General features: G+C 32.9%; 2 protein-coding genes across 2 annotated transcripts in view; both read right to left on the bottom strand.

Moving 5' to 3' along the window:
* Nucleotides 1–12423, bottom strand: part of LOC135135528 (15-hydroxyprostaglandin dehydrogenase [NAD(+)]-like) — a 136682-nt gene that overhangs the window by 8824 nt on the left and 115435 nt on the right. The gene's annotated exons all lie outside the window — the stretch shown is intronic.
* LOC135135531 (15-hydroxyprostaglandin dehydrogenase [NAD(+)]-like) lies at nt 2485–11774 on the bottom strand. Its single transcript, XM_064064603.1, has 6 exons — nt 11632–11774; nt 7077–7234; nt 6896–7022; nt 5140–5246; nt 3629–3960; nt 2485–2673 (listed from the first exon to the last, which is right to left on the bottom strand). Exons 2-6 carry the CDS (start codon nt 7173–7175, stop codon nt 2541–2543), a joined length of 798 nt encoding a protein of 265 aa, XP_063920673.1. The 5' UTR covers nt 7176–7234; nt 11632–11774; the 3' UTR covers nt 2485–2540.

The following is a 12423-nucleotide window of genomic DNA, read 5'->3' as shown; positions in this document are numbered from 1 at the left end:
GCAGGAAGTGATAATTCAAGTTCCGAGTTGCGGTGGGACACTCTGTCCGTTTCCGTACGGAGTTTTTTTTACTATTTTTGGCTGAATTTTGAAGAAATCCGAACTTAGAAAAATTTGCAGAAACCGAGATGAAGATAGAAAAATCTCTATGCTGCATCTGTGTACGTCTGCCTTTCAGTCATACTTAACTTATCTCGCTCTCCTTCTGCCATAATGAGTTCTCGATTTCGGCCGTACCTATTAAGCGTTTAATTTATGCGTTTTTGTCGGGGGTTTTCGATACGTTTGTTGTGAACAGATAGCGCCGGGGCGACAGCAATTTTTAGCGTTAACAGATGTTCTCGTTTGCGGGTGGTACTCTTGGCCTTGCGTCAGCTTTTGATCGTCGGGAGGATTTTTTGATAATTTACCTATTGCTTTTTATGAAAATTAATCCAACGTTTGCTTAATTTGTGGACTCGACCTCTGCGTTCGCGACACGGATATTTTAGATAAGTTTTTGGGAAGTTTGCGAATAGAAACCAATTTAATCTGATTTTTTTGCAGTCGATAATTTTATTTTGAATTTTTTGCTGTCAATATGATCCCGTTTTCTGATTATTTTGCCGTAGTTTTGAGAAACCTCGCATTTCATTTTGATATAATATTCTCACTGTACTTTAGCGCATTTATGGTACTAATTTCTCAGCGTTTAGTTGTACTTAAAGACTGTGACTATTCATTTTTACTTTTATTTGACCATTTCGTAGCCGATGATTTTTCGTGAACAAGTGTTCGCGCTCGGCGTATTTAGCTAATTAAATAAAGTAAAATTTACTTATCTCTCTCGTGGCATGTTTAATTTCACAAGTTAGCGTATAGATTTAAGTGCATGCTTAAATTCGTTAATTTTAGTTCTTTTCTCAGTGGAAAATTTCTTTGAATTCCACTGAATTATTAGTTTTAATTGTTTTTTTTTTTGCTGTTTTAATAGTACTTAGTTAGGCAGTCCCAGTTTATTAAATACTTAAGTGCATTACTCGAATTCGTATCTAGCAGTTTTCGAAGTTTAGTTTTCACGCACGTATTATTATTATTGTTTAGAAGGTATCGCACATAATTAGGGATTTACTAGGGTAAATTTAAAGTTTTAATAGCATGATGATATTAGAGGATTTTTAGGATTAATTTTAAATAGTTTCGTGGTTTATGTTTGTAGATTTTAAGGGTTTCAATAATAGAACACAATTGCGTAGCGCTTTAAAGATAATTTTGCATGTTTTAGTTATGTAAGTTTAATCTCATGTTTTATTTTGCTATTATCCATTTACGGAATTACTCATTTATCCTTTTATTATGCTTGTAGTTTTATCTCTCAATATATGTATTAAAATGTTAGGAGCGTTTAATTATTACCTCTTCCCACACATGAAGTAATATCGTACCACTCTATCAAAGAATATAAAAATGAAAAACAAGTAATTTAAAACAAAACATAAGGGTACAATGGATGTGTCGAGAACCAAGCGCTGTGAGTCAAAATTTTGGATCTAAATAAAGGAATTATCCGAGTATGAAGTTCTTGAAGTTGTGGAGGAATTTGAGTAAACTGAGTGTAAAATTGTATAACGATTTATTATAGCATCCCACCAGACACCTTGGTAGAACCATTCCATAATAAGCACAAAAAAGTGAGTTGTGTTTAAAAAAAAACAAAAACTTCAAATCAATAATTTTTACTTCCCAAGGATAAGCGAAGGAAGTATTGTAATCGAATCCATTGGGCGACTTGGTACTGTCATGTTTCTCCACGTTTCATGACCCCAAGAGTTCGAAAAAAGGGGTCTCCCGTTTTCGGCTATCTCGTCTGTGTCGATTTTTATTTGACATATAATCTCCGAAACTACCAATTGTTTTCTCGAAATTTTAAGAATATAGTAGTGTCGCGCTCGCCTATATTTAATAACAATAAAATAATAAGTATCATATGTGACAACTGCCCCAAACTTATATTCAATTTGTTTTGCTCCATTGTAACTTAATTAATTAGTTTTCTCCTCTGTTTTGAAGAGACAAAATTAATTAAATTTCACTTTCGTTTAACGCAAATGCTTGTTGTCGGAACGCGCTAATAGTGAAATTCTTTTGAAGTGTAAACATAAACAATCGAAATTACGCATGCACTCACCCAGTGAGATATGGTCCGCACTCGTGCGGGGGCTAGGCCCCCTTGGAATTGGGGCCTCCACGGTGTAAGGGCTGTGGGAGTATTATTTATGCAACTGGTCACAATTTTATAGGGGTGATCACAAAACAAAATCGCAAAATCAAATGTTATAATTTTTAAAAGAAGCGGAATTTGTTTGAGTATGTACTTCAAAGGCGAGGGAAGTTTTGTCGAAATAAACTTAGGCCAATGTTTTGAAATAAAGTTACAGGTTGTTGTCGAAATATGCATTAATATGCATGTACTAAATGTCAACATAATAATTTATGAATATTTTTATTTTCGAAATTGCCCCACATGTATAAAATGTATGTTATAACTAGTATATTACATGCTACTGTGGTTTGAAACTTTCCCTGGGTGGTAGAATGAATTCGTAAGGATCTTCTTCACCTTCAGCTATCCACGCTGTTCCAGTTTTTGCATTTTTAATAATTTTTACCATTGCCGAAGCTACACTTTCAGGCCTGAAATAAATAAAAAGGAATAAAGATGTATTTATCTGCAGATACCGGGTATATTATTAAATATTAAATATACCGAGACTTTATAAAAGTACAGATATGTACTATATTTTATAACTTATTAATCACTCCCTCTGTCCCAAATTACTACTATAGGGACTAACATCTTACAACAGGCTTTTATTTAATATTGAACTTTCGTTAAATTGTATTTTCAGTTTATTCTTATTCATTTACTCCGTTGTTCTAAATCACATACAGGCAAGTAAAGCAACATTAACATGATGCTCTGAATTTCTGGGGTAAAACTAAGAAATGCTACTGAAACATGTGTACGACAATGAAAAAAAAAAAATACAAAAATGACTGTTCGGAATAGATTTTTCCAACTTTTTTTAATCTCACATCTGCATTTATTAAATTAATGTTGCAAGGACTGTCGTCCTTGATGCTAAACACCTTACGACCAGTACTTTTCGTTGAAACCTATTATCCTATAGCTAAAGATTACATGACGTTGCGCTTAATCTTCCCATTTATACTTACTTCATGAAGGAATTGGTGGATGCACAGACAAGTTTTTTCTATTAAATTAGGCTTTTTTTCTTGAAGTGACTTTATTTTCAGGGTAAAGTCAAACCAATAATTATTGTTAAGAAAATAAACACCTTCCAAGTTTTTTTTTTCATTAAAATATTGCATTTGACATACACCAACAACGTTTTAAACAAAACCTCTTCATCTTTAAAAATAAAGATAATAAATATTTAGCAAAATACAGAGTTGGGAAAATTAAGTTTACAGCTCTTGTAATAGGCCCGTTTTCTGATTTTATCATTGTCAGTACATATTTTTCATTAAATACTAGTAATTGGGATTTTGTAGAATGTTTTCGTTATTTTAAATGTACCGAATACTTTATTTAATCTTATTAAGTATAAATTCATGTAGTACTTACTTCTGTGATGCTAAACCATCGAGTTGTGCGTGTATAAGTTGTTGATATGGAGCTCCTAAAGTTTTTTCAGATAGTTCAGATACTAGTGGAGTTTCTGTTACTCCTGGACACATTGCTAGTACTCTTACTTTAGTTCGGTTGTAATGTTCTATTTCACCCCACGCTTTACTCATTCCCAGTACTGCAAACTTTGTTGCGGTGTAAATTGGAATCGTGCCAAAGTTTTTAACACCAGCAACGGACGATATATTTACAATAACACCTTCACTGCCAGTTTTGTATTTGGGTATGTAGTTTTCTAAGCCAAGAAGAACGCCGTGTATCACCCCATTCTAGAAAAAAGAAACTGTCACAGCATCTAATAAATCCACTTTTATTACAGATTAATACATATTTCAACACTTGAAGGGATACTTCTCTTAACTGATGGTTTACAGCAGTCTTATTTTTAAATTTATTATTTTCAGAATTATCAAGAGAAACTAAATATTTTTAATTTAAGCTTCAATTGTCCACGTTAAATAATATCGTTTCGCTGACTACCATAAAAGAATAGCAAAATAAGAAAGTAGTAATGTAAAAGAAAAAAAAATATATACAGGGTGATTTTTTTAACCTGAAACTTTCCAATATCTCGAAAAATAAGCACTCTACAAAAAATGTCCAGATTCAAAATTTAATAATTCTGCAGTAAAAATACCACATTTTCATTATAAATAACCAAAAATGAGTCGCTACATTACTGAAGGCAATTTGAATGGTGAAATTTACCGAGACATTTTGGAAAATGAACTGCCAGCATTACTAAAAAACTTGAGGTTAGAAGTGCGACAAAACATGTGATTTCAACATGATGGTTGTCCAACACACTAGTCGATGGTTTCGATGGTAGCACGTGAAGTACTTGATGCTTTCAATGGTCACTGGATCGGTAGAGCGGGCCCGGTAAATTGGCCTGCTAGATTACCAGATCTTAGTTCGCTAGAGTTCTTTTTGACAAGGAATTTCGAGTATTTACATAAAACGTGGAATTTTTCTTGCCAAAGTGTTACCGAATCATAGTAGGACAAATCGGAAAAATTTTAATTTCGTCTATTCAGCGCCATCTATCACGAATCGAAAAAAATGTTTCAGACAAATCATACGTACTTTTAGCCATGGTCTCCCAATCTGCAATTAAAAATAGCAGTTCTCATTTAAGGTTTCGAAGTTAACCCTTGCCCCACCTACAAGGAGAAGGGGAAGGGGCTAATTTTAGCACTAATGTATTTCCTCTGCGGCTTGATTAAATTTTGATTCTGGACATTTTTTCACAGAGTGTTTATTTTCCGAGATATTTCAAAGTTTCAGGTTTTCAAAAAATTAATAAAATTGGTATTTTTATATTGAAATAAATCATATTCGTTACCTGTTTACACTTAAAATGTATCGGTTATTCACTTTTAACCGTACTAATTTGAATTTTACTATTGTATTTTTTTAAAATACGTTTTTTTTTCTGTTTTACTTACAATATTGATGGCAATTTCTTTCTCCCATATAGCGTCATTTAAGATACCAGCGTTGTTAATGAGAATATCCAGGTTTTTAAATACTTCGATTGTTTTCTTGAAAGCCTCTGGAAATAAAAACTATGTTATAATTCATCTACCAAAAACACTACTTTCTGAATAAATTTAAAAACATTTTTTTAGTACAAGTACCAATGAAACAATCAGTTACAGTTTTTAAACTTCTCGTTAAAAAGTGACGCAAGTGAAGAATGGTTTTTGTTTCAACAATTTATATTTCGAAAAATATAATTATTTTATAAATATGTAATTAATATTTACTATATTGAGAGGATTTGAGCTTATTAGCCGTACGACTTTGTACTATACTATAACTTAGTGCTACAAAACCGATGGTTACATCAAAATCCGTCTAGAAATAAAACCTATTAGTTTGAAAGAAAATCAAAATTTGTGTAGGCGCATTGTTTGATTTTGTTACCGTTGTAAGTAATGGAAACCCTAGTGGATTCTATAGTCTATATTGTGGTGTCCTGATTTGAAAATTTAAATTTCGTGCCTAGAAAAAAGCAACACCTCTAAACTGCATTTTAAAAATAAAAAAGATATATTAGTAACGTAGGCATTCGCCCATGTTTTGGTATGTTTGGCGTTATAGCAAAAAAATTATCCCTAGGGTGGCAGTTCTAGCGAATTTTGTAAAACAGAGCAAGTCATTCCCTTTCTGTTTTGGTGCGATATGTCTTTTTTTTTGTGTTGTGAGGCTAAACACGTGTTAAAATTAAGAGTTCCCATCAGCGAGTGTAATTATTGTAATATTAGTTAATTAGCGATTTTCAATTTCGAAATGTTGTTAAATTTCTAATAATTCATTGACTGTATTTAAATTAATCTGAAACCTCAACCCATTTTGAGGTAAAGGAACTTGAAAATTATAATCAGCTAAAAAGTATTATCATCGTGGACTCAAAAACGAGAGGGCTTCAATATTTTCTTACAGGTTTAAATTTCAAAATTTCAACATTTATTCTCGAATTATTGATGCCTGTTTGTTTATTTCATATGTGCTTTGTATGTGATACGGGGTTTTATTCCGGTCCATAAGGACGTAACCTGTGATCTTGTGAACATATTTTTGATTTAAATAATAACTTAAATTAACAACAACAAATTACCAAATGGGTTGCAAGATTTTGAACCATATTGCCCACCTAACTATAATTCTGTTAATAAAACTGTTACTCCGCAAATGCATTTTGCACTCGGGGAGAACTTTCATTACGACAAATTTGGTGTAGCGTCACTATTTTGCCTTTATTTGTCAAAATTTCTCATGTTCGATAAATGGCATGTATTTTAACAAAGTTGATTACTTTACTGAGACAAAAGGTCATTTAATTGAGGTTAGTCGAACAGAACGATACCATAAGTGATAAAGTCAAATTAGATATAGTATTTAGTAAACATTTGTTGTTTTATCCATAATAATTAAACTACAAAAAAATATCACCCACTTTTAATACTTTTAATATGAAAATTAATAATTTTGAAAACAAAATTAATTTTTGGAACTCCGTTTTTGAAGATCTGAGAGTTTTACGTACCAAAGATCCTACATATTTAAATACAGTCAGTATCTATTCGTATTAAACTTTATAATTTTGAATATTGTTTTGGAAATTGTCTTGTATCACATAAAAACAACAAGCAAAAAAAAAAACGGGAAAATGCGTCAGTATTGCAGTACAAAACTCACCCTCGAAGCTCTGCTTGTTTGTGACATCTGCGTGTACAAAAACTGCTTTATTAGATCCAAACTCCTTTTCTATTTCTTTTAATGCCTGGTTTCCAAAATTGGTGTTCACGTCGGCTAAAGTAACTCCCTAAAATAAATTTTTGCTATGAGTTTTTTTTTCTGATTTTGTTTCAGATTTTACCTTCAACCCATTGCGCAATAATTCCTTTGCATATTTAAGTCCAATTCCTGAAGCACCCCCGGAAATTAAAGCTACCTTACCTTCGATATTGAAAGCCATTAGAACAGCTAATATGTGAAAAGTCGCTACAAAAAAGAACAACGTTTCGTTCTTAGTTCCATTGATTAAATACATATAGATAGACCCATGCTATTGTCTGGAGCGAACAGGCCAACGGCCGGCGAACAAGAGATGGCGCACCAACAGTCGGCCGTCAAACGCCGGCGAAAAGCTTGGACACCAATCGCGCGCGTAGATAACCCAAATCACAGCAACAATACATTTAATAAAGCTACCACTCGACAGAGGGCGACGAAAACAATGTGTAAAAATCTCTTCATAACCATTTATATAATTTACAACGTTGCCAGATGAGCCTAGCACAACTTTGCCGTTATTTCTAGTCGATTAGATTTTATTTCGTTTAAAAGTTTCTGGTGAATAAATGGAATTATTATAATGAATAAACAATACAAACAAATTATTACTTGTTATTTTAAATACTTGTTAGTGTTGATGAAAACATAAATGGTAATTAAAGTTATTCTAAATACGGTCCGGTCCGGTAGCTCAAATTTTACAGTACGAGTGATATGTTTCAGGACGAGTAGGTAGCCGAGTCTTTAATTTCGAAACGAGTACTGCGAAAAGAGTTACCGGACGTATGTTGTTATCTATTTTATTTCATACTGTCAACATACTTTTTTATTCGATAAAATTATTATTATTTTGAGAAAAAATCCAAATCGAGTCACTTTTTCTGACATCGTTAGCAACCGCTCTTTGGTAAATGTTTTAATTTGTTTATTCGTGCAAATCAGCATCATATGTTTAAACACATAGTACTTATAACACTTTACAGGACTTATTGTTTTGTATAATCCGACTCGATGGACGAATGTTTTGTGCAATCCGTCTCGAAGGACCAATGTTTGTGCAACTCGGCTCGTCCTACCAGTATTTTTTGTAATCTGGTTGATACGACAATGTGATACCGAATTGCACTTTGATATTGCTCCAAGGACCTTTGTTTTCTTGCGTGCGAGATAATAGACAGCGTTCGGTTTCGATGTTTAATACAGGACGGTTACAGAAGTACTAAATTTACATTTGTATTTACAATAACAGGTAAAGCAAAAGAGACCCAAAAGGGTCAGTGGCCGCTTCCGGAAATGGAAAACTTGTCCTTTTTGGCCACGGAGGTAGAAGAGTGTCTCTTCTACCTCCGTGTTTTTGGCTCAATTTTATCGGACTTGTCCGTTTTTTTGATTTTACCGGAATAGTTCGATCCAGTAAAACGTCAAACTTGACATAGTATGAAGTAAAATAAATAAATTTTATGATGTAAATACAATTAAGTGTATCGATAATTCGCTACTGAAAATTTATTGAAATATAATTTGTGTTAAAAAAAGATTTTTGTGGTTTTATGGTTTATTAAATGTAATTAAAATAAATAATATCAAGAACTTGTATTATATATCAAAAACATTCATTGTAAATAAGAAAATTATGTAAATAAACCATAAAACCATACAAAATTTTCCTGCGACCTCTATTCAAAATCCCAGTTTACCAATAGGAATTAAGGCACAAAGATGTTTCACTGAATTTAATACCGATTTTTCAAGAAAAGTATGCTTATAAGCCTATAAGCGTCTAATGGATTAAAACAACAAATAATAATCACAATTTATTTGTTTTATGTGTTCATTACAATAATCCCATTTATTTACCAGAAACTTCTAAATGAAATAATATCTGGTTGACGAGAAATATCCGCAAATTTGTGTTAGGCTCATCTGGCAACGTTTTCGGTAGGTAGGTATCAATGGAACTAAAAGATTTGGTAATTTTCTTGGAAGAGTTTGTTTCTTCAATGAAAATTTATGGTTTTTAATTCTTCGGCCGCTTGAAAGTCTCGCCATGTGAAAATAGATTATTTGATAACCTGTTTCGTAATAATTGTAAATACGAACAAAAGCATATTTGCATATTCTAAACAACTGGCCATATCGATTCCAAACTTGTACAGATATGTTTTTTATTGTTTCTGTTTTCAATGAAATAAATTTTATTTGCAAAATACTTAATGTCTAACGACATATCACGCATACATACTACCCCATTTACTATATTTTCAATCTGTGCATTTTTCGCTTCATTCGTAGGAGCCAAGTAAGAAGTATCAGTGAGACCGGCGGTCTTTCAAAAGCTCGTAAATGAAAAGATTTAGTAAAGTTTCCTAGAACAGTCTGTCTCTTCATAAAAAAATTTAGAGATTTTTACTATGAAATATTGGTACAATACGCTATATTCCACTGTTTGTTTTCTTTGAGATACGACTAGTTCTTGTGCCGAAGTGAAACACCAAAAAGTCTAAAGTCCGGAAATCAGAGTGAATTTTAAAACACATAAAACGACTTCTTTATTTATTTAAATATTGTCCTGTAACGTCCTGTGACGTGGAATGGAGTTTCTTAATGTACAAAAGTATGTTAGATAATAACCGAAAAATTTTCTTGATTAAAACTAAAGGAAACACAATTATTACTTGGAATAAAAATAAAGAATATCAAGAACTTGTGCTATGTATTAAAAATATTTAATTTCAAATAAGTAAATTATGTTAATAAACCATAAAACCACAAAAATCTTTTTTAACACAAATTATATTTCAATAAATTTTCAGTAGTGAATTATCGATATACTTAATTGTATTTACATCATAATAGTTATTTATTATATAAGCGGTTAAAGTGAATGTTTAATGAGCGGCCAGTTTAAGGCGAGAGCGGCGTATGCCGCGAGCGCCTTAAGACCACGAGTTACACATTCATTTTAACCGCGAGTGTAATACAAACTTTTATTCAATTTTGACAACCCCAAGTCCCAAATTGTGAAAAAATTGGTGATTCAAAGTTCACATTCGAGAAACGTCAGAATTGACAGCGACCAAATAAAAGTTTTATATGCGTAGAATTTAGGTTACAATATCAGCTGTGTGTGTGTAGTATGTGACTCTGGCGACGGTGTTTGTTTATTTTAAACAAACTAAAATTATCGAAAAATTGCAAAATCATGCAAGATTCCAACGGCAAAACTTGCTCCCAAAAAAGAGCAAATCAGAAAGTGTATCAAAAGTTCCTTAGATGGAAAGAGCAGCAAGACATTGGAGAAATTACAGAAATGGTAACCATGGTTTTAAAACAGCAAAATAAAAATTTTATTTCGCTAGCGGTTTAAAAATTTTATGGTGCTACCGGATAAACCAAAGCTTTAGTGGCCTACTGACGGCAAAATAAACGTTTGTTTACATGTCAAAATTGAATAAAATTTATTTATTTTACTTTATACTATGTCAAGTTTGACGTTTTACTGGATCGAACTATTCCGGTAAAATCAAAAAAACGGACAAGTCCGATAAAATTGAGCCAAAAAGGACAAGTGTTCCATTTCCGGAAGCGGCCACTGACCCTTTTGGGTCTCTTTTGCTTTACCTGTTATTGTAAATACAAATGTAAATTTAGTATTTCTGTAACCGTCCTGTATTAAACATCGAAACCGAACGCTGTCTATTATCTCGCACGCAATAAAACAAAAGTCATTGGAGCAATATCAAAGTACAATTCGGTATCACTTTGTCGTATCAACCAGATTACAAAAAATACTGGTAGGACGAGCCGAGTTGCACAAACATTGGTCCTTCGAGACGGATTGCACAAAACATTCGTCCATCGAGTCGGATTATACAAAACAATAAGTCCTGTAAAGTGTTATAAGTACTATGTGTTTAAACATATGATGCTGATTTGCACGAATAAACAAATTAAAACATTTACCAAAGAGCGGTTGCTAACGATGTCAGAAAAAGTGACTCGATTTGGATTTTTTCTCAAAATAATAATAATTTTATCGAATAAAAAAGTATGTTGACAGTATGAAATAAAATAGATAACAACATACGTCCGGTAACTCTTTTCGCAGTACTCGTTTCGAAATTAAAGACTCGGCTACCTACTCGTCCTGAAACATATCACTCGTACTGTAAAATTTGAGCTACCGGACCGGACCGTATTTAGAATAACTTTAATTACCATTTATGTTTTCATCAACACTAACAAGTATTTAAAATAACAAGTAATAATTTGTTTGTATTGTTTATTCATTATAATAATTCCATTTATTCACCAGAAACTTTTAAACGAAATAAAATCTATTCGACTAGAAATAACGGCAAAGTTGTGCTAGGCTCATCTGGCAACGTTGCAAATTATATAAATGGTTACTAAGAGATTTTTACACATTGTTTTCGTCGCCCTCTGTCGAGTGGTAGCTTTATTAAATGTATTGTTGCTGTGATTTGGGTTATCTACGCGCGCGATTGGTGTCCAAGCTTTTCGCCGGCGTTTGACGGCCGACTGTTGGTGCGCCATCTCTTGTTCGCCGGCCGTTGGCCTGTTCGCTCCAAACAATAGCATGGGTCTATCTATATGTATTTAATCAATGTTAGTTCTGATTACCAATTATTATTATTTGACGAAAACAAGGTTGGTGTTTAAACAGACACTGTAACTCACTTAAACCTTATCTAAGTATTATTTTGTTGTTTCTGATAATGGGTGCATTCATAATTCATAAATAATCGACGACTTTTGTGCCGAAGAAATACTGTTCACAGTTACACATATACGAGGGCCACTATATATATTTTCTACCTGACTATGAAACAAAAGATATACGATTTTGGTGATAATTTTATAATCATCCCCTATATCCACGCACTTGCGCCATTTACTCTCCAATGAATTTATGCCCTTGAAAAAAGAAAAAATTCTTCCTGATCGTCGAAAAAATGGTAAACTGCTTCTTTTAGGCACTCATCAGACTTAAAACGACGTCCGCGGAGGTATTTTTTTAACAATCTGAATAAACGCAGCTGGATCAGAACTATAGGGGGAATGATCCATTCCAACGAACCTGAATTCTTGCACAACGTGCTGAATTTTAGCTGCATAATGCACCGTCGCATTGTCGTGCAGCAGAAATACTTCTCTGTTGGTCAACATGGTCCGTTTCTCATTAATTACCTTACGCAAAATTTTAAGAGTGATGGCATAGTTGTATACTTTTATTGTTATGCCTTTAGGTATGTATTCAATAAGGATACCTCTAATGTCGCAAAAAAGGATTGCTATCAATTTTCCGGCAAATGATTCTGTCCGTGCCTTTTTTGGGAGTGGAGATCCTTTGTGAACCCATTGCTGTGATTCAGATTTATTTTAGGGTCCCAGTGGTGTACCCAATT

This window comes from Zophobas morio, unplaced genomic scaffold (genome assembly GCF_036711695.1).
Source record: "Zophobas morio isolate AGI-343-1 ecotype UQ-CSIRO unplaced genomic scaffold, CSIRO_AGI_Zmor_V1 ptg000024l, whole genome shotgun sequence".
In the NCBI taxonomy this organism is placed as follows: Eukaryota; Metazoa; Arthropoda; class Insecta; order Coleoptera; family Tenebrionidae; genus Zophobas; species Zophobas morio.
The sequence above is the reverse complement of the archived record's forward strand: the minus strand, read 5'-3'. Positions and strand labels throughout refer to the sequence as shown.

What these genes read in the sequence shown, in the direction of transcription:
- LOC135135531 (XM_064064603.1), bottom strand. Translation starts at nt 7,175, where the DNA reads ATGGCTTTCAATATCGAAGGTAAGGTAGCTTTAATTTCCGGGGGTGCT. An exon ending in TATTGCGCAATGGGTTGAAG is followed by an intron (nt 7,023 to 7,076) that starts GTAAAATCTGAA and finishes AATTTATTTTAG; the next exon opens with GGAGTTACTTTAGCCGACGT. An exon ending in AAACAAGCAGAGCTTCGAGG is followed by an intron (nt 5,247 to 6,895) that starts GTGAGTTTTGTA and finishes TTTTATTTCCAG; the next exon opens with AGGCTTTCAAGAAAACAATC.